Source organism: Panthera uncia, assembly GCF_023721935.1.
Source record: "Panthera uncia isolate 11264 chromosome A3 unlocalized genomic scaffold, Puncia_PCG_1.0 HiC_scaffold_11, whole genome shotgun sequence".
NCBI lineage: Eukaryota > Metazoa > Chordata > Mammalia > Carnivora > Felidae > Panthera > Panthera uncia.
Window position 1 is genome coordinate 77186442 of NW_026057578.1, and position 22693 is coordinate 77209134.

Genomic DNA, 22693 nt, shown 5'->3' on the forward strand with positions numbered 1-22693 from the left:
GTGGCTGTTTTCATAATGGACCCAAAGTAGGACACTATAAAGTCCTTCATGGGTGGGTGGATAAACATACTGTGATGCATTTATACATCACTAAAAAGGAATAAACTGACACATAAAACAGTGTGCATAAATTTCAAATCCATTTTCTAAGTAAAAGAAGCCAGACTCAAAAAGCTAAATACAGTATGATTCTAGTTACATGACATTCCGGAAGAGCCAAAACTATAGAAACAGTAAACAGATCAGTGTTGCGTGAGGCTAGTGTGGAAGAAGGAACTCAAAAGGGGCCTAGGGGAGTCTCTAGGCTGATGGAAGTGGCTTAGGCTTTGACTGTGGTGGTAGTTATGTGACTAAATGCATTTGTCACACCTCATAAAAAGGATGAAGTTTACTGTATAAGGATAAATTTTACTATATGAATGTTACACTTCAATAAATCCAATTAGGGGTGCCTGGGTGGTTCAGTCAGTTAAGTGTCCGACTCTTGATTTTGGCTCAGGTCGCAATCTCAGGGTCTTTAGATCAAGCCCTGCATCAGGCTGTGGGCTGTGATGGAACCTGCTTGGTATTCTCTCTCTCAAAATAAATAAACACTTAAAAAATATATATTACGGAGAGTTTATAAACCCATAAAATAGTTCATATGCAAAATATTTTGTGTATGTGCACCCTATAGCTTTAATCAGACTCCATATTTTTAAATTAAAAACCATTTGAAAATCATAATGGGAACTAACAGCAAAGACTTTTGAATATAGACTGATGAAGTTTTGGGGTGATGGTGGGGATCATGGGGCTTGGAGCTGATGGCCAAGAAAGAATTCTTGAAGACGTCTTTGGTGCAAAAAAGGTGACTTTATTAAAGCACAGGGACAGGACCCATTGGCAGGAAGAGCTGCATTGGGGTTGTGTAGAATGGCTGGTTATATACCATGGACTTGGGATAGGTAAAGTCAAAGAGAAGTTTCCAAAGAGACTTTCATATGCTAAAGACTTACTGGAGACCTAACTATTGTCAAGCTAAGGTTGTTTTTCCCTCTAGCAAAGCATTAACATTAAGACAGTAGGGGAGTTCCTGGACTTAGGCTATTGAGGAGATTGCCTTTTTCTTGTGAACTGATGGAGACTCTTATTAGTTTAACCATTTGGAGGTTTGTTTTTTTTTTCCTTTCCTGTTTTTGGAAGTGTCCAGGAGATATCATACATGGCCCACCTTGAGGGAGTGTGCTGTTAGCCTGTACTTTGCTGTCAGCTTGCCCCGTGCTCCCTCATCATAGACTATCTTTTACTGCTTTTAGGTTCAACATCAGTGCTTAAAATTGTTAATTTTTAAATTTTCTTTAAATTATTTTACGAACTTAAAACACATCTGAAAACTATTAATTTTATAATTAAACCTTGGTCAGTTTTTGACCAGTGATTCAGAATTGTTCCATAGTTTTCACTAATATTGGTGCTAAATATTTATCTTAAAAAATATGTCTAGGAATAATCAAGTGAGGCAAATTTTATTTCATTTTTTTCCTTGGAAAACTTTTCATGTGATTAGCCATTTATAAAATTAGATGTACATCGAGATCAACTTAATGCACCTGAATTTTGAATGAAGTATTTTTATTCTTGCTTTTTAATAGCTTTACTGAGGTATAATTACCTGCCATATAATTCATTCATTTTAAATGTACAATTCAATGATTTTTAGTAAATTTACAGAGTTGTGTAACCATTACCACCATCCAATTTTAGTACATTTCCATCATTCCGAAAAGGTCCCTTGTGTCCATTTGCTGCCATTTCCCAGTCTATCTCCAACCCTAGGCAACCTCTAATCTACTTTGTATCTCTAAAGATTTGTTTTTCTGTACATATTATGTAAATGGAATATACATTATGTGTCTTAAGTAAAAATTTTTTGAGATGTATAATTTCATTGTGGGAATAATCATTGCTTTTATATATTTCTTTTTTCAGGCTTTTCTCTGTATAGAATTTTCACATTGTCAGTATCACTCAGAAACGGTGGTTTATCCAACTGCAGCAAGTTCACTGAGTACTGTTGGCACTGGTATTTATCCCTGTTGTAACCAAAAGGTTCTTCGGTTTGATCCCACTCAGCTAACAAAGGTAAATTTTGTTTTTTGTTGTTTTGGGGTTTTTTAGATTTTATCTATTTATTTATTTATTTTAATTTTTAAGTTTATTTATTTTGAGAGAGAGGGATGGAGAGAGTGCGTGGGAGGAGCAGGGAGAGAGGGAGAGAGAATCCCAAGCAGGCTCTGCGCTATCAGCCCAGAGCCTGATACAGGGCTTGAACCCATGAACTGAGATCATGACCCAAAAGTGTAGTATAAAGTACAAAGTATAAAGGTGATACATTCCTGTAGGAAAGACTTTAAAGAATATAAAAAATAAGTATAGTAAAAAGTAGGAGACCCTCTTTACACCACTCCCTTGTTCTGCATCTTGTCTTAGAGGTAACCAGTTAACAGTTTCCTTTCAGACATTTTATACATTTCAGACACAAATTATATGCAATGTTTTGGTATTGGAAATCTGATCATACTATTCATACTATTCTGCCCTTTTAGATCAACAGTATACTTAGGTTATCTTTCATTTTCTTTTACTGCAGTTTAATATCCTAAGCCGTGCATATATCACAATTTATTTAACCATCCTCCTGTTGATCAACATTTAGATTATTTCCAGATTGATGGTATTACAGTGTTGTAATGAACATCCTTGCACATATATCTTGGTACAATATGTGAGTATTGCTGTAGGTTAGAGTCCTTGATCCGTAACACTTTTGAAAAGGTTATATAATTAGATTTCATAAATGGGGGGGAAAGAATCTAAAGCTCTTCCTCCTCCTTCTCTTCCTCATCCATACAGCAGTTATTTATAAAGCACCAAAGCTGTTTCACACACTGTGCAAGTCAGAGAATAATCTAATTTCTGTAAAATTAGATTGTTTCCGCTTTCGTGGAGCTTTTAGTTCATACAGTACTATCAAAAGGAAAAAAAAAAAGCATGCAAGGAAATGTTTGAAGAAGTACACAGGGCCGTAAATATCTATAATAGGCTGGTCTGATGTGGGCATTCAAGTCAAGGAGTTGGCATTCAGTTGAGATCTGAAGAATGGATAGGAGTATATGAGGTAAAGAGGAAAAGAAAGAGCATTCTAATCTGAATACCAAAGCCAAAAGGAACACAGTGAATGAGAGAGACTGAAAGAAACTGCCTTTTGTAGAAAACATATAGTTTGAGAAAAAGTTGGCAGGGTAAATAGGCCCTGCAGGGCCAGGACCTTGTAGGCCATGTTACAGTTTTTTCTTTATTTTGTATTTTGAAAATCACTTACAGTGTGGATGGAGAGTGGCTTGGGAATAGTAAGGGCAGTCAGGTACAAGAGGAAGTTACCGTGGTAGTCTTAGAGAGAGATGATAGTTTGGCCTAGGGTCGTAGAGATGAATTCAGTATTTAGGAAGTAAAACTGAAATGGCCTGGTGGATTATACCACAGAGGAAGAAGGAGTCGAGGATAACTCAGTTTCTTGCTTGTGCTCCTGGGTGGTGGTAGTGCTGTCTACTGACGAGGAAACAAGAAGGGAATCCGGTTTGGAGAGAAGCTCATGAGTTTTGCTTTGGACAGTCTGAGATTGAGGTGTCTAACAAAGAGTGTTAGATGCATGGGTCTTAGGGCTCAGAGAATTGGCTACCTGGAGGTGATAATTTTAAGTCTCCTTGCAAATAAGTAAGAATTGAAACCAGCAGGTATGGGTAAGCATAAGAAGAGCAGATAGCCTAAGGCAGAGCCCAGAGAGACTCCCAGAGTTTAATGGCTGGATAGAGAAGTGTGAGCCTGCAAACGAAAGTGATCAGGAGCAGCTGGAATAATAGGAGGAAAACCAAGGATGTTGTCGTGAAAGTCAAGGGAGTAGTATTTAAAGAAAGAAAAAGTGGACCATGATGCCAAATACTGGTAGAATAATGAAAGATATGTGTCCTTTGGCTTTGGTAACCTGGAATCCATAAGTGTAACAATCTGTTTTGTCAAAGTGCTAGATCCCAAAGCCAGATTGGTAAGGGTTGCAGAGTGAGTGAGTGGAAGAAGAACAAATGTGCACAATGTGAATAGCAACTCTTTTGGGAAATTTGAAAAAGGTAGAAAGTAAGTCAGTATTACGTTATAGATATTTGTTTATTGTTTCTGCTTTATTTTGTTTTGATAGGAGAGACCTTTTTATTTTTTTATTTTTATTTATTTATTTTTTTAAACGTTTATTTATTTCTGAGAGAGAGAGAGACAGAGACAGAGCATGAACGGGGGAGGGGCAGAGAGAGAGAGGGAGACACAGAACCTGAAGCAGGCTCCAGGCTCTGAGCCATCAGCCCAGAGCCCGATGCGGGGCTTGAACTCACAGACCGTGAGCTGAGCTGAAGTCGGACGCTTAACCGACTGAACCACCCAGGTGCCCCAGGAGAGACCTTTTTAAAAGGCAGTGGGAAGGATCCAGTTGAGGAAGAGAGGTTGATAAGTATAAGGCTATGAGGATACAGGGTAGGGTGGGATCATAAGCACATGTGGCAATCTCAGTTTAGACAGGAGGAAGGGCAGTTCCTCTGTTGTAACAGTAGAGAAGAGTAGAATGGTTGCAGATATTAGTAAAATTGTGTTTTTGTCATTTAGATAAATTTTTCCAATCTAATGCCTTTCCTGTTCTCTATATAGTAGGGGGTAAAGCCATCTGCTAATAATAAGGGGAAAGGGAAGGTTTGAAGTAGTCTTTTTGGAAAACATGAGAGTGAATTTTCCAGAGAAAGGTTGTAGGTTAGTAAGCAGTTTGAGATCCCATGGGAGATTGGTAATCATAAATTTACAATGAAACCCAACATGTCTTTTATGTCACTCTCTCTAGCACCCCTAAGCTGGTTGAGTGCAAACATGGAGAAAATGGGTAGTTGAGGTCATCCAGAATTGGGGTTTTGCCAGATGGGTATGATTAGATTTACTGCCAAGGAATTTGGGTTATTAGCAAATTTAAGCTCAGTGGCAAATTTAAGCTCAGTGGCAAATTTAAATTTAACAGGAGATTAGATACAACTGGAAGATAAAAGTCAGAAGAAACTATCCAGAATGAAGCACAGAGAGACAAAATGATGAGAAATCTAAAAGTAAGAAACCTAGAGAGTGCATGTCATTTTTTAAATTGTGGTAAAATAAACATAAAAATTTCCATCTAAACTGTTTTTCAAGTGTACGGCCCAGTAGTATTAAGTATATTCACACTGTTGTACAACCAGTCTCCAGAACTCTTTCCTCTTGCAAAAACTGAAATTCTATAGCCAAGCAACATTCTCCATTCCCCCTCCCCTCAGTGCCTGGCAACTCCCATTATATTTTCTGTCTCTACAAATTTGAATTCTCTAAGTACCTCATATAGTAGTATTCTACACTATTTATCTTTTTATGTAAGAAGCACTAATTTCTTAATGGGGTTCCCAATAGAAATAAAAAGAGAATGTATTAGAGGCAAAATTTGAAGAGATAACGGCTGAGATACTTCAGAATTATTGAAAGATTTTAATTTATAGATTCAAGAATTTCAGGGGTGCCTGGGTGGCTCAGTTGGTTGAGTGTTGGACTCTTGATTTTGGCTCAGGTCATGATCCCAGGGTTGTGGGATTGAACCCCACATTGGGCTTCACATTGAGCATGGAGTGTGCTTAAGATTCTCTCTCTCTCTCCCTCTCCCCTTCCCCCCTGCTCTCTCTCTCTTTAAAAAAAATAAATAAATAAAGTAAAATAAATAAAAAAATAAAAAGAATTCTGGTGATTCCCTTTAATGGAATTGTTGAAGCACTATATTGTACACTTAAAACTAATATAACACTGTGTGTTAACTAACTGGAATTAAAAACAAAAAAAAAATTCCAGTGACTTCCAGTAAAAGTGGTAGGAAATCCATACCTGCACATATCAGAGTGAAACTGCAGACAACAAAAGAAAACATTTAAAAGCAGCCAGATGGAAAAAGTAGATTCCCTTCAAAACATCAATAATGAGAGTTCACATCTCAAAATGGTGGCAATGGAAGCCAGAGTATAGTTCCTTCAGTCTTTAGTGTACCAAAAGAAATAGTTAATATTCTAGAAATCTGTGCCTTCCTTAAATATCCTTCGAGAGTGAAGACAAAATAAAAACATTTTTAGGCAAAGAAAAATTGAAGGAATTTTCAACCAACGAATTGCTTTAAAGGAGATACTAATGATGTTCTCAAGATACAGGAAGGAATGAAGACCAAAGAAAAAAATTGATATATTGGTAAATCTAAATGAACATTGACTATATTAAGCAATGATGGTAACACTTTATGTGTGTGTGTGTATGTTTGTAATAAATATAGGACTATATAAGTAAAACAGAAAATTTAAAATAATTGACACATACTCTAGATTTTAATGTATAATTTTAAAACCCACAACAATAGCCTGTAGATTAGAAGGATGTTAAAGTGGAGGTCTGACAGTTTAAAAGGTCTTGCATTGTTTAAGAGAAGAGGTATTAATGGAGTGCCTGGGTGGCTTAGTCAGTTGAGCATCTGACTTCAACTCAGGTCATGATCTCATAGCTTCTGAGTTTGAGCCCCGTGTCAGGCTCTGTGCTGACAGCTCAGAGCCTGGAGCCTGCTTCGGATTCTGTCTCTCTCTCTCTCTCTCTCTCTACCCCTCCTCTGCTCATGCTCTGTCTCTTTGTCTCTCAAAAATAATAAACATTAAAAGAAAAATTTAAGAAAAACAGGAGGTATTAACAAATTAGACTTTGATAAGTCAAGGACACATGTTATAAGTTCTAGGGTAACCACTAAAAGGACAAAAGAATGTATAACTTCCAAATTAATGTATATAAAGGGAATGATTTAAAAAAAAATCTTAGCAAATTTAGAAATAAAAGGGAAATAACACAATCCAATAAAGAATAGATAATACACAACTTAAAACAAATGTCACACTTAATAGTGAAATGTAGAAAAGTTTTCCTTTGAAATTAGGAGTAAGATAAGGGTGAGCATTGTTACAACAGTTCTATTCAAATTGAACTGGAGGTCCTAGACAGTATATTAATGCAAGAAAAAAATAAAAAGTGTAAGGATCAAAAAGGAACTGTCATAATTTGCAGATCACATTGTGAACATAGAAAATCCTGAAGAATCTTCAGATAAATTATTAGAATTAATAGGAATTTAAGATTGATCTGTTAAAAATCATTTACAAAAACCATTTTTATTTCTATAAACCAAACAAGGTTAGAAGATCAAATTTATAAAAAGAAACCATTTACAGTAGTCTCAAAAAGTCAGGTACCTAGGATTACATCTAATAGAATATGTGCCAGAACTCTATACAGAAAACGTAAAACATTAATGAGAGAAAATAAAACTAAAAAATGGATTGTCATACCACATTCATAGATTGGAAAACTCAGTACTGTAAAGATGTAAATGTTCCCCAAACTGGTCTATTTAGATCAATGTAATCTCAATAAAAATACTAACAGATTTTTATTGGGAACTTTGCTAAACTGACTGTAATGTCTGTGGAAATGAAGAAGGCCAAGGATAACCAAGATACTCTCAAAGAACCAAAGGTAGAAGTGCTTGCTCTGCCCAACATGAAGATTTATTACAAAGCCATTAGGGTGATACTGGCAAAGAGTAGACAGACCAGTAGAAGAGAGTACTCAGAGCCACTTGGATACTTGACTATGACAGAGGTGGCAGTATAGAGCAGTGGGCAAAGGATAGACTTTTGAGTAAGAGGTCCTGGAACATTGGTATATCCATTTGGGGAAAAAAAATGGAAATGGAATCTATCCCAAACTACTCACAAAAAAAGATCTATATGTGAAAGGAAAACGAATAAAGCTATTAAAAGATAATACCATAAAAAATCTTATTTTGGGGGCGCCTGGGTGGCTCAGTCGGTTAAGCATCCGACTTCGGCTCAGGTCACAATCTCGTGGTCCATGAGTTTGAGCCCCGCGTCGGGCTCTGTGCTGACTGCTCAGAGCCTGGAACCTGTTTCAGATTCTGTCTCCCTCTCTCTCTGACCCTCCCCATTCATGCTCTCTCTCTGTCTCAAAAATAAATAAACGTTAAAAAAAAAATTAAATTAATTAAAAAAAATAAAACCACAATGAGATGCTACTACATGCTCACCAGAATGACTAAGATTAAAATGCCTTACCAAGTGTTAGTATATAGAGTAATAACACTCATATACTTCTGAGAGTAATATAACTTGGTACACATGAGCACTTTTACACCAGGAAGTGTAAAAGATTGTTCATAACAGTTTTATTTGTAATTGCTCCAAACTGGAAACAACCCATCCATCAACTGTAGAATACATATGCAAATTGTGAATTTGCATACAATGGAATAGTATACGTTAAAACAAATGTTATTGTTACATACAATAATGTGGTCGACTCATAAAGACATAATGTTAAACAAAACAAGTGAGGTAAAAGTATAGCTAAGTTTAGGGATGCATCCTTTAGTGGTAAAAGGATGAAAGCAAGGAAGTGAGTACCATAAAAGTCAGGATAAAGATTATCTTTTGGGAGAAAGGAGGCAGTTACAATCAGGAATGAGCCCATAGGAATTCCAAAAGTGTTGGTAATATTCTAGTTTTTTTAATTGTGTGTGTGTGTATACACTTATAGATATATAAGTTTATTTATTTTGAGAGAGAGAGAGAGAATCCCTGGCAGGCTCCCATGTGGGACTTGAACTCATGAACTGTGAGATCATGACCTGAGCCAAAATCAAGAGTCAGATGCTCAACCAACTGAGCCACCCAGGCACCCCAGCAATATTCTGTTTCTTAATGTGAATGAATGTTGGTTACATGAATATTCTTGACTGTTTATTAAGGTGTACATTTATATTTCTTGCTCTTTTCTGTATGAGCACAGTTAACCCTTGAACAACATGGGTGAACGGCATGGATCCACTTATATGTTGATTTTTTTTTTGATAAGTACAGTATAGTACCATAAATATTTTTTCTTCCTTTTTATTTTCTTTCCTTAGCTTGCCTTATTTTAAGAATACAGTATATAATACATATAACACACAATATGTGTTGATCAGCTGTTTATCAGTAAGGTTTCCAGTCAACAGTAGGCTCTTAGTAGTTAAGTTTTGGGGAGCCAAAAGTTATGTGGATTTTTGACTATGCAGGGGATCAGCACCCCAACCCTGCATTATACAGGAATCAACTGCCTTATTTTTTTCTTGAGAAAAAGTTATAAAATGGTTAATATGACAATATGGCTGGGCAAAGAAAAACAAAAACATACAATCATCTTTAAAGGAATATTTCTATTACAAACCAACCTCTCTAACGTAGTATCTCTTACATGACAGGGTTGTAAAGTGAAGGACCATGTAGTTGCTCTTCATGATCAAAGTGAAGGCGGAGATTTGCTGTCGTGTCCAACCACTAGAATACTGGACGATCTGCACAAACACAAAGATGTCATTGTTGTGCCTTTTTCTAAAGATACAGTTAGGTGAGGTGGGGGTGGGGGGACGCGCTGCAGCGCTTCATTCAGTGCTTCCCATCTCAGAATCCTTGTGCCTCCCCAAACCAATAATGGCAGACCCCACATAGCTTACGTTATTCCAGAAAGCTTACTGAAATTATATGTCAGCTTGCAGTAAGAGCAAGCAGGTGTTTATTTGATAGAAAAAATATGGGAGGTCCAAGGGAAAGAAAAACTAATAAAAAGAGTCTTTGGTGATTGAAAGGTTGGGACCTGCAATTCAGTTTTTGAGGGTTTTTTTTTTTTTCTTTTTTGAAGTCACTTAAGCCCTTTTTAAATCCTTGATTGATACAACTAGAAAAAAAATGACTAAGGTTATCTTTGCATAAATTTGAAATCCTTGATTTAATAATTTCTGAAGTCACTTCTATCATTTTGCAATTGCAGTAAGCTGTCGGGTTGGGGGTAGGGGGACCCTTTCCTGCAGGCTGTTCTCATAAAAGTACCAGTCTTAGCAGCCCATCTCACTACCTGGCAAGTAGGATGCTTGGAATGCAGTAGTGCCTCCCCTGTATGGAGTGCCTTCTGCTAGGGGAAATCACTGGAGGAATTAAGAAATGGAAATGTTGAGGTGGCATGCCTTATACTCAAGAACTATATTTCTAAAGAACATTTATAAAACATTTGCAATAAAAATAGACATCATTTGCATTTAACTTCTTCTGAAATTGAACACTTCTCCCTAAAATCTCTTTTTCTTTCAAGTGATTCTGGGGTTGGTCCCTGTGATGAAAAGGGTCTAGACTGTGATGTTTTATTGGAGCCAAATACACCATGGGGCCCCAAAAGTGGGGAGCTCAATGCTGTGAGTAGCTTGTTTCACTTATTCTTTTTTGATATGAACAATTGGTGACATTTAATCTTTGACTGAAATGTGATGGGTTTAAACTGAAATTGATATTTTCAATTAATAAGCATTTACTGACTATCTGATCATAACAAATGCTGAGTTAGTAGGACTGTAAGGGTAATAGGACATGTTCCTTGCCCTCAACTAATAATTAATCAACTTCAATTTGGGGAAAAAATATAACATGTTCTTCAGAGGTTTTATTATGAACAAGTAATGATTTGAGGATTGAAGATAGTATGAATGGGATATTTTGTCCCCTCCTAATTCTAATTCTGTAAACTTTTTTGGTATGAAATTTTTTTTTAATTGAAATCAGGAATGCATTTAGTTTTTGCAGGGTTTCAAAACTGAAATATTTTTCAGGTGGCCAGATAGCTTTAAGTCCTTTGATTCTTATTACTGACAACCAGGGAATCTCTATTTGCCCATGAACTTCCTCGCTTTGTATTGGCTGAGGTATCATTTACTTGACAAAGTGAAATATTCTATGTAAAATGTATTGTCAACTCCAAATGGCTACAAATATTCAATCATTAACATTCTTTAATTATGTACAATATAGCAAATGAGGTTTTTTGAATATCCATATATAATTTGGTTCTTGAATCTATAATAAAATATAAACATTAAAAAGTGATTGAAATAGTTCAAAAATTAAATCATATTATCTCTGCCTGTGATTTACTTATCCTTTGGAAATGATACTGGGAAGTGTTGATTTTCCTTTTTGTTTTTTTGTTTTGTTTTTAATGTTTATTTATTTTGAGAGAGAGTGAGTAAGAAAGGGTTCGGAGACAGGGCAGAGACAGTGAGAGACAGAGTATCCAAAGTGGGCTCTGCACTGACAGCAGAGAGTCCATTGCAGGGCTTGAACTCACGAACCGTGAGATCACGACCCCAGCTGAAGTTGGATGTTTGACCAGCTGAGCCACCCAGGTGCCCCAGAAGTGTTGATTTTCTTTTTCTTTCTTTTTTTTTTTTTTTTAATGTTTGTTTATTTTGAGTGAGTGAGTGAGCATGAGCAGAGAGAGGGAGTAGAGGGAGAGTGAACAGAAAGAGAGGAGAAGAGAGAATCCCAAGCAGGCTCCATGCTGTCAGCACAGAGCCCATTGCAGGGCTTGATCTCACAAACTGTGAGATCATGACCTAAGCCGAAATCAAAACTCAAACACTTAAGACTGAGCAAACCCAGCTGCCCCGATTTTCTTTTTCTTTCTTTTCTTTTTATAAACATATACATCTTTTTATAGACAGCCGTTATAAAAACCTTGTAAAACATCATTTTCAGCCTGAGTTTTAAGTTGTTTCAACCTGGAAAGGAACTATACTTGCAGCTTTTTTCAACTCTTACAGTATCCACATGAAAATAAGGAGCTGCAATCTGGGTAGATACAAATTTATTAATCTCTCATTCCTTTGTCTTATAGTTTTTGTCATTGAAAAACTGGACTCTGCAACTGGTAAGTAAGCAACTATACTTTACTTTCATAGATCTCTTTCTTCCAAAACTAAAGTTTAGTTTAATAGAATCTTACCAGTATCTTATTTTACAGACTTTAGTTCAATGCAGTTATCTTTTTCAGCTTCTGTAATTTTGTACTTAACTAAAAATGCCATTGTTTAAAACAGACATATACTCCATAAGTCTCCTTAGTGGCTTTTTTGAAGTCACTTTTAAGTCACATTAGGTCATAGAACAAAGCAACAAATGTATTAAATTCCAGGTATTTGGTGGTTTGATTGACACGTTGGTTGATTTTTTTTTTTTTTTACCTCTTTGCCATCACCCTGCCATGTGCCACCAATATTCAGAAGAATGGAAATGGAATTTGGATCAGTGATGACAGAAAGCAGGGTGGGTAGATGCAGGAAGCTGATGCAGATATGGTTGAGTAATCCAAGGCCACGTTTATCCAGAGAATGTGTACATATGGTTGCTTATGGGACTATTTTAATACTAGCAATTATTATATTTTAATGTAATCCTGATATCAAGGAACATGCATTCAGTTGAGTGATAGAGGTATAGTTTGACAAATGCTGATGACCTATTATGGGCCCAACACTCTACTAGAATATGCGAAGGAAATAAATAAAAGATATTTAATGTAATGTGATCCTCTCCTAAATGTAGAACTTCTTATGGCCATTTCCTGAATGTTGTATTAGGTATTCGTCATTTTATTAGCTCTTGTTTGACTCATTAAATTTAGATAAATTTGAAAGCGTCCATTAGAGATGTATTAATATTATGTTTTTAAAAGGGTGTGTGTGTGTGTGTTTTTTTTAATTCAGAAACAACAATCATTATTTTCGGAAGAAGAAGAATATACCACTGGATCTGAGGTCACTGAAGATGAAGTTGGAGATGAAGAAGAAATATCCAAGAAACAAAGTACTGATTTCTAAGATAAAATCAAGTCTCACTTTTATGAAGGGGTTGCATTCTAAAGGCTCTAATGCAAGGGATGATGAATTAGCTTTGTAAGTCTACATGGTAGGTTACAACATGGAAAAAAAATAAATAAAGGAGGCTTCATCAAGATTCTCTAACCCTGGCACTAACACAGAATAATCACAAAGTTATTTAAAAAGTGCAGTGTACTGAGAAATAATCCTCCAAGTTTTCATTTCAAGCGTAACCTAAGGGGTTTCTCAAAATGTATGACTTATATCAGTGTACCAGAGATGATTTGAAGTGACACTGTTCGAGCCCCACATCAGGCTTTGTGCTGACAGCTCAGAGCCTGGAGCCTGCTTCAGAATCTGTGTCTCCCTCTCTGTCTCCCCCTCCCCCATTCACGCTCTGTCTCTCTCTCTCTCAAAAAATAAACATAATAATAAAAAAATTTTTTTTGAAGTGACACTCAAATGAAGCACCAGAGTATGATTTTTAAAAAACTAAAAACATGATTTTATACAACTACAGAATGAACTTGTGTCAACATTTTTCAACTCATTAGTGAGAGAAACAGCCAAAGTTGGTTCAGAGAACATTTGAAGGCTTGGGTATTTATAGACACTTGAAAAAGAATGTTAAAAAGGATTGCAAGTTAGTGGCAAAACTGATTGATGTTCTACTAGGCAGTAACTGATAACCTTTGAGGTTATCTTTTCTTCTAAAAAAGAATCATTTGCATTTCTATTAGACACAAAAATCTGCAAGTTAACATAAGACTTCATGTCCTCTGGGCCTTCAATAACAGTAAATAGGAAAGACACAAGGATATTTTCTTTGAGAATTAAGTAATTCTTACATGGGCCTTTTTTTTTTTAAATATAATTATTATCAAATTAGCTTGCATACAACACCCAGTGCTCATCCCAACAAGTGCAATATTACACTATTGCAATATTACAATATTCCATTGTGTGAGTGTATCACCCATTGTGTGAGTATATCACCTCCTCAATGGCCGTCACCCATTTTCCCTCCCCTCCACCCCCTCCACCCCCTCCACCCTCAGTTTCTTCTCTGTATTTAAGAGTCTCTTGTGGTTTGCCTCCTTCCCTCTCTGTAACTGTTTTTTTCCCCTTCCCTTCCCCTATGGTCTTCTGTTTCTCAAGATCCACATATGAGTGAAAACATTGATATCTGTCCTCTGACTGACTTATTTCACTCAGCATAATACCTTCCAGTTCCATTCATGTTGCTGCAAATGGCATGATTTCATTCTTTCTCATTGCCAAGTAGTATTCCATTGTATATATAAACCACATCTTCTTTATTCATTTGTCAGTTGATGGACATTTAGGCTCTTTCCATAATTTGGCTCTTGTTGAAAGTGCTGCTGTAAACATTGGGGTACATATGCCCCTCTGCATCAGCACTCCTGTATCCCTTGGGTAAATTCCTAGTAGTGCTATTGCTGAGACATAGGGTAGATCTATTTTTAATTTTTTGACAGACTTTATATTCAGATTTGGGGGCTTACCTGCTTAGCTTCACCTTGCTTTATGGGTTCCCTCTCTATTACTAGTTGTTTTCTAGTCCTAAGTAGGGCTCCTGCTTTCAGAAGCTTGAGCTCAATGAAGTTTGGGAAATCGTCCAGTCAAAGGCACAAGAAAGTCTCACTTCTCTTCAAGAGCAATTCTGTCTTGCAAGTGTCTTTCTGCTTGCCTGCTTAGCTGGATCTCCTAGGGTCTCCTGTACACTTTCATAGTTTAACAATCATTTGGGCAGAGTTTATAGTCACATTTTAGATCTCCAGTCTTCTGTGACTTTCTTCTAAAATTTCACCTTTAAATTTCCAGCTTCTCTTTCTTTCAATTGTATCATCTTTTCCCTGGAGCTCATAAGGCTGTAATTTTCCTACCTTAGCTGGGGATATTGAGAAAAGTGCCCTCAGGCAGAAAGCCATAAACTCACAATTCTTACCTCATGCATCTTTTTTTTTAAGTTTTTAATTTTAATTCTAATATAGTTAACATAGAGTGTTTTATTAGTTTCAGGTGTACAATACAGTGATTCAACAATTCTATAGATTACTCAGTGCTCATTGTGATAAGCATATCATCATGATAAGTGTACTCTTTTAACCCCATCACCTGTTTCATTCAATCCCTCCCCTACCTCCCCACCTCATGCATCCTTTAAATGTAAACACTCAACTTTCTACCTCCCTTTGATTATTTGTCAGTACCTACATTTGGTTGTTTATAGTATTTTTGCTCTCTTTCTACCATTCTTTTCTTTAGAAGGAACTTGTCGTCACACTCTAATCTCACCCTATCGTGTCTTTTTGATGTTTGGGAAACAGTGATCTGATGTACTCGCCTTACCTTCCAACATTGATTTTAGAGAAACGCATCTTTCCCCTCCTTCTTTTCTTTTCCTTTCCTTTGTCCTCTACACTGTCAGCTAGAATAAATTCAGAATATTGATTGTAGCAAAGCACTAGTTCAGAATACAATTTGTCCCAAATCTGCTTCCTCCCAAAATCATTTCTGTCCTACCTCCATTTTTACCCAAATAGCCCCTTCCCACCCACCCAAGCAAAGACATTTTAAAGCTTTTTTGTGAGTTCTTCATTCCTCCCATTCCCAAACTGTGTTTTTTTGGGTTATGGTATTGTTTTTTGTTTTTTGTTTTTTGTTTTTTTTTTTGGTATATAAAAATTTGGAATTAGGTGTTAAAACCACTATCAAATTAGATTCAGAGAAATACATATAGTTTCCCCCAACATTTTCAACATTTAATTTCACTGGGATTTTGAAATTATTGCCCTGATTTTTTTCTCCTTAAGGTTTTGACAAGTAGAAAGAAGAAAAGTAATTAAAACTAACCCCTATAAAGTACATTCAACTTCTCAATATATTTATATTTTATTTAGAGGTAATTTGTTAGTTTTAAGAAACATGTCTTTTTTACAAAATGGTTTTATTGTTTGGAAGTAAGTAATAAGTGCTTTGGAGAAGTATGTGAAACTTATGCTCATAACATTGACTTTCTTTTGTCAGGGAAAAAGGAAAAGCCAAAGAAGTTCACAAAACAACCAAAAAAGCAGATGTCTTCACCCTGTGGTCAGAAGAAAGAAAAGGTGTTAGAGAAGGTAACTCTAAATTATCTATTACTGTTCTAAAGTTCATATTGAGAAATAAGCAGGCAAATAGAGCCAAGAAAAATCTGAAGAAGAGTAAGAACATACAGTGGAATGCTAGAGATATAGCAACGAACAAAGAAGTTCCACATAAACAGATTAAAGATCTCTAAGATATATTGATAGGTGAGAAAAAGTATACATAGTATAGAATAGATAGAGGAATCTATATATCTTTCCTTATATATGCATAAAATGTTGCCTCTAAAGGGAAGTGAATGGGAGACAGATACTTTTCACTATATGTGCTGTTTGTAACTTTTGAATCTGGAACCAGTAGTACTTGTTCAAAAAACTTTGAAATGAGATAAATAAGTAGACTTTATAATTTTTAAATAAATTGTATTTTATGAGCTTTTAAAATAATTCTTATTTCACATGCCTTTGAAAGCCAGGTAGGATTAAGAGGACAATAATAACCATATTTGACTAAAAGAGAAATCATAGATTCCAAAAATGTATGAAAGGCTGCACTGAGACAAGTTCCACACAATTATATTGGGCAGGTTGTACGTTCATCTGCGTGCCAAGTGCTGCAAGCACACAAATGGGTGAATTCTAAAAGATTGTATAAGCTGGGGCTTCCAGGTCAGACAGATAAAGCTGGGTTCAAATTTAGGTCTATATCTCTTTGGACAAGTTCTTTAACTTCTCTGAGCCTGTTTTATTATAGAGATAATTACGGCTGCTGTCTCGTGTGGTTGTTGCAAGGTTTAAATGAAATAATACTTGTGATGCTTTTGGTACGGTGTCTTGAACTCAATAAATTAAGCTGCTTTTTATTTTAAACTGTAACACTAATGAGTAAATATGTTCTAATTGGACCTTAATGTTATCTACTCTTTTTTAGTCAACTTCTAGAGATGTGTCTCCTTTCATGTGAGTATTGCTCCTTAATCCATCAGATATTCACTCTTAAAGCATCAGTGCTGATTTTTGTTTAAATTTTCTAATAGCGTGAGTATGCAGAAGAATAAATGGGATGCCACAAGATCCTTGAGATTCAACCAGGATGCACAAAGGGAAGATGGTAAGTTTTAATATTTAGGTAACGTACAGATTAGGTATAAATAACAGTGAGAGGAATCTTTCATTTTTTTTTTTAATTTTTTTTTTAATGTTTATTTATTTTTGAGACAGAGACAGAATGCAAGTGGGTTGGGGCAGAGAGAGAGGGAGGCACAGAATCTGAAGCAGGCTCCAGGCTCTGAGCTGTCAGCACAGAGCCTGACACGGAACTCAAACTCACGAGCTGTGAGATCATGACCTGAGCCTAAGTCGGACGCTCAACCGACTGAGCCACCCAGGTGCCCCAGGAATCTTTGATTTTATGCAGTATGCTGAATAGCGTTAAAAGTTCCAACTGGAATAAAGCCCAGAATTTGCACATTCCCTTAGGAATCAACCAGAGTTGTATTAGTAGACAACCCCAGCAGATAATGTGTTGTTTTATGCACCTGTGGTTTGGAGGTCTCAGACTGACTTTTGCCCATTACTTGCGCATCATATTTTAGGTTCATTTACAGTGGTTTTTTTTTGTTGTTCTTCACTATTTATTATAACATGTAACCAATAGGTCTGTTTTTAATCTTTTTTTAATTTTTAATTTTTTTATTTTTTTAATATATGAAATTTATTGTCAAATTGTTTTTAAAAGCAGCACAATTACCTATGTATAAGCCATTTTACCACTTGCTGCCTAAAGTTCTTCAAAGATAAATATGTGTAGATGTCTGTAAAATAGTATCTAATGGTATTTTCATAAATTCATGATAATTGAAGTGTGTGTTCTTTAAGAAACAGAAGTTATAAATCATCCCCATAAAAAGTTAGGTTTATTATATTTTACCTCCAGATCAGCGGCGGATGTCCGAAATTACAGGGCACCTAATAAAGATGAGATTGGGTGATCTGGACCGTGTCAAGTCAAAGGAAGCAAAAGAAGTAAGAATTATGTGCTAGGGCACTGTGCTTGCATAGATATGCCTTCCTACTTTATTTTCATCATGAGTAATATAAAGATGTTTTAGGCAGAATTTCTAAAAACTAATGTAAATATTTTAATATATTTTTATATTCTGTACCAGTTCACTCACATAAACGTTGTCCACCTTCGTATCACCCGTGGTCCATAAGTCCTCTATAACACACATAATAAGGTAGGTTATTGCTGAAAGTGTAATGTCACACCACGAGTAGATTAGCTGTGCATTGCTGACTATCCAGAGGGTGACTTTTTGGAAGTTGCTGATTTCAGTCAACTCTGTAGGCAGTGCTTAGATGTTATTTCTAAAATAAGATGTAATCTTGCTGAAAATGATGCCTGGAAATACCTGTGTTCTTACTAAAACTATGTATTAGTCATAACACTGTATATTAACATTAGTATTGGTATTATGTATTCACAAAAACTCTTGCCCTAATTCTTTTATTTAAAAATTTACTTCCCTATAAAACTTATAAAATCTTTCTTTTTAAATTTTAATTTCAATATCATTAACATACAGTGTCAAAAATTCTAAAGCATGATCTGTGAAAGAAAAAATTGACAAATTAGACTTCATCAAAATATCAATGGTCTTTTTGAAAGACACTACTAAGAAAATGAAAAGATAAGCCATAATCTATGAGAAAATATGTGTAAAACACTTACCTGGTAAAGGGTGTGTCCAAAATATATAAAGAACTTTCAAAACTCAATAATAAAATAATCCAATAAAACTAAATGGGCAAAAGATTAGCCAGACCCTTCATGAAAGAAGGGATACAGATGGTAAATAAGCACATAAAAAGATTCAGCATCTTTAGTCATTTGGGAAATGTAAATTAAAGCCTCAGTAAGATAACTGCTATATAACAACTAAAATATCTACAATGAAGGGGGAAAAAGTGCTGGTCAGGATGGAGAGCAACTGAAACTCTCATTTATAGCTGGTAGGGATGCAAAAAGGAATGGTCACTTTGGAAAACAGTGTGTCGGTTTCTTATAAAGTTAAACATTTACTCACCATAGAGATCAGTTCATACATGTTTATACTGGCTTTATTCAGAACTGCCAAAAATTAGAAACAATCCAAATGTCCTTCACCTGGTAAATGAATAAACCAACTGTGGTGCATACAAAAAAGAAAGAACTAATACATCAGTAACATAAATGAATCTCCTACACATTACGCTAAGTGAAAGAAACCAGATTTCAAAGGCTACACAGACTGTGTGATTCAATTTAGGTAATATTTTCAAAAATACAAAACTGTAGGGACATAAAACAGATAAGTGGTTGCCGGGAACTGATCGTGGGTTGACTTATGAGAGGCACAAGGGGATTTTCTTGAGGTGATGGAAATGTATTTCTCCCTTGTAACAATGGTTACACTACTGTATGCATTTTCAGAACTCAGAACTGTACGCTAAAAAGGGTGAATTTTTACTATATGTAAAATTATTCACATAAATTATAATTCAAAGAGCCTGAATTTTAAAGATCAAAATAAAATTACTGCTAAGCTAAAAAGTAATGCCATTTTAATAAAGCAGAGCTTCTGTTGATTCCATAAAAGTAATAACTTCATTTTGCCCCTTTACTCTGCAGTTTGCAGGAGGTATTTATTCCAGACTTGAAGCGCAAATTAAGGCCTCAGTGCCAGTCACTGCCCGGCAAAGCAGCTCAGAAAAAAACACAAGGTAAAGCAGCATAAACAGATTCAGAATGCGACTGGCTTTGACGTGATTTTCTTTTTTTAGGGAAAATGACATGAACAATAGAGGCACATAATTGGAGTTTGGTTTGTTTTGTTTCAAAGATTAGATCATCCAGACATTAGTCAGAACCAGAATTTAACATCAAGTTAAGACTTAAAAAGCTCATAAGCATAAAATTTAATGAAAGTATAGTTTTGGGTTTTTTTTTAAGTTTTCTGTTTACTGAATTACTTCTGTTCTGAGCCACCTGCTGATAAGAATGTAAACTATACTGCTACTGTGAATTAGTAGAATTTTATACTGTTTATGGGTTATATATTATTATTTTATATAAATCATTGAAGTCTTTCCTGTCCCTTATTTTATTTCTCTTAATAAAAAGTAACTTGTGGGTCCTCTGTCGTTTTACATCACAAAATTTCTTTTAAATTATAACACTTATTGAGATTGGATCATTAATACTACAGATCCAAATGCCTTATCAGCAATTCTGAAATCCAGAAAACCATCAAGACTTTTTTGTGCATTTGTGGCAACTCAAACCTGGCTGAACTACTATGATGCTGTTTATAGTTTTTATTTATCACACTTAATTTAAATGTTCATTTGTTACACTGAAAAAGTATTAATGTGTTTGGTTAGAGGGCATTGCTCCAATCCATAATATACAATATATGTACCATACTCTGTCCCCCACATCCACAAAAATCTGAATTCCAAAATATGTCTCACTCCAAAGGTTTTTAAAAATGGATTGTGGGGCTACATGAAGTTTCATTTAACTCTGATACTGTCAAGCAAACAGAACCTAAAGCAGCAGCAACTTCCTCCTGTTTTAGAAGCACCTCTGACCTTCTTTTCTGTTTAAAAAATCTAGGTCTAAAAGCCGTTTTGGTCCAGGGCGTCCTGCATAAAGCATCTTAACTACAACTAAAAAGAAGACACACCTCTGGACATCTGAAATTACTCACTTCTTGAAGATCTTCAGAACAGTGACTTCTAAATGTTTTATTTATTATTCTTGCAAGCCACATAAATCATAATGCTAAGGGAAATGTATAGTTAGGTCTTTTGAAACCTAATTGTAAATATGAAACTTCTTAAATCTGACTTTCTTTTAATGTGAGGCTATGTAGAAAATCAGTATTTACAGATTTGCATAGTTAAGACTCCTAATATTTGTTATCCTTTATTTATTTGAAAGAGAGGAGGCCTCAACTCTCAAGTAGCTAAGACTTTTTAAGACCTTAATAAATTAAGGGAACACAGCTGGTGATGGTACTGTGCATGTGCACTGATTATAGTATGCCTTTTGAGCTGTAACTCTTGGGATAGCATTGAGAACTGCAATCTGTGTAATGAAACTCCCAGGGATGCTAATTTTAAGTTTGCATGAATATTAAGGAGTGACAGGTCTCAAGCCTATATTAAATAAAGTTTCAAGGTGTGATGTATTCCCTGTGTTGGGCAAGAGGGTTTTTTTTCAGCATTAATCCATGGAAAGCACAATGTTCATCCAACTTGTTTTTCTTTCAGTTTTTAATGCTTATCTATTGGTTATCTGATCTGGAATTACTGATTATTCCTTTTCCTCTGTGAAGCCAGTGCCATTCCGAATTTATTAAAATAACTTGATAGTTTTAGGATAGTAAATCATTTTAGTTGTTTAAAACACCCAGTGCGCAGTTCTCAGGGCTCTAAAACCCAACCATATTTCTAAAGCCATTCGAATAGCCCCATTAAACAGTTACAATTACTTACTACTTTAGCAGTGTCTAGAAGGAAACATTCCCAAATGCATTTGATGGGTGAAAAATGCTGTGCATTCAGTAGAAATCAAGCTAAATTCTATTATATAGATCATGTTTTAATTTTTCTAGCCAAGCAGAAAGAGTGCTCAGGGAAAATTTGTTCCAAACTATAAGCATAAAAAATTATGTGTTTGGAAATCACATATAGGCCTCTGAAAAACTTATAAAATTCACTGTTTCTATTTGTAGTCTTCATTGTCTTATAATTGGAATTTCTTCAAATTATTTAGAGAACAGATTTTGATAATGTGTGACAGAATGGCAGTTTCCATTGAAATGTTGAAGTGTTAAACTCCGTTAACACATACAGAAATCATTTTTAGGGACTATTTTAGTTAGTAAATGCAGCTAGATGTTATTTGATGCTATAGGTATGGCTTTTCCAAGGTTTTTGAATTTATGTTTGGAAATTTTGTTCCAGTTTATGTATCTTTCAATTGTTTGATGTTTTTGAAATAGATTATAAAATTTTTATTTTCAAAAGAAAATGTTTTCTAGTACATGGTCTATAAGCTCTGTTAAATACCACAGTCTTGTTTCTTTTACTGTATTCTCTGATTAAAAGGATTTAGGCCTGTACAGGTTATATAGTGCTGTGATGGTCACAACTGAAAGAAGTATGCTCTTTAGATTTTTAACTGATGATAAAAAGGCAAATTGCTTTTCCCCTGGGAGGACTGTACCAGTGGATTGATTTTTTACAAACCAGAATTTATCAGAATTTGATTTTCTTCAGAATAGGCTTTTTATTTTATAAACATCTGTAATACATAGCACAGGTACCACAAACATTTTAATCAAACTGTTAATAGTATTTCTTTACCAAATACTTTGGAAAGGTTTTATCTTACATTAATTCTGAATTTACATTCCTTTAATTGAAATAAATGTTAATGACAAAAATGGTTTGAAAAGTCCCTTGATCTGAATCATTCCATCTTCTCAGGAAAAGTCTGGATGGGCTCCTAGAGCACAGGTTTTCATGAAAAATTAGCTCTGTTACAAGGTGTATTTTATAAATTTTAAGATTGTTTTGAGTGAGTTTATCCTGGTAAAGATTCAGCAAAATATTTAGGGGCTAAAATATTGCAGGAAAGATTATCTGTTAGGGG

The 22693-nt window shown here is 35.2% G+C and overlaps 1 protein-coding gene across 6 annotated transcripts in view; it reads left to right on the forward strand.

Annotated features, from left to right (window-relative positions):
- The window catches only part of SANBR (SANT and BTB domain regulator of CSR), a 54313-nt gene extending 31826 nt beyond the window's left edge, over window positions 1-22487 (forward strand). For 4 of the 6 annotated variants that reach the window (XM_049651529.1, XM_049651531.1, XM_049651532.1 and 1 more), the window contains 11 exons: window positions 1972-2124; window positions 9437-9582; window positions 10321-10420; window positions 11896-11928; window positions 12764-12863; window positions 15929-16020; window positions 16919-16947; window positions 17025-17098; window positions 17924-18012; window positions 19661-19752; window positions 20648-22487. In XM_049651529.1, coding sequence (XP_049507486.1) covers window positions 1972-2124; window positions 9437-9582; window positions 10321-10420; window positions 11896-11928; window positions 12764-12863; window positions 15929-16020; window positions 16919-16947; window positions 17025-17098; window positions 17924-18012; window positions 19661-19752; window positions 20648-20684 — 945 coding nt within the window. In that variant the 3' untranslated portion in view covers window positions 20685-22487. Of the gene's footprint in view, window positions 1-1971; window positions 2125-9436; window positions 9583-10320; window positions 10421-11895; window positions 11929-12280; window positions 12324-12763; window positions 13532-15928; window positions 16021-16918; window positions 16948-17024; window positions 17099-17923; window positions 18013-19660; window positions 19753-20647 lie in introns of those variants that run through there. The other 2 variants (XR_007462217.1, XM_049651533.1) reach the window with 2 other exon arrangements.
- Window positions 22488-22693: the final 206 nt, after the last annotated feature.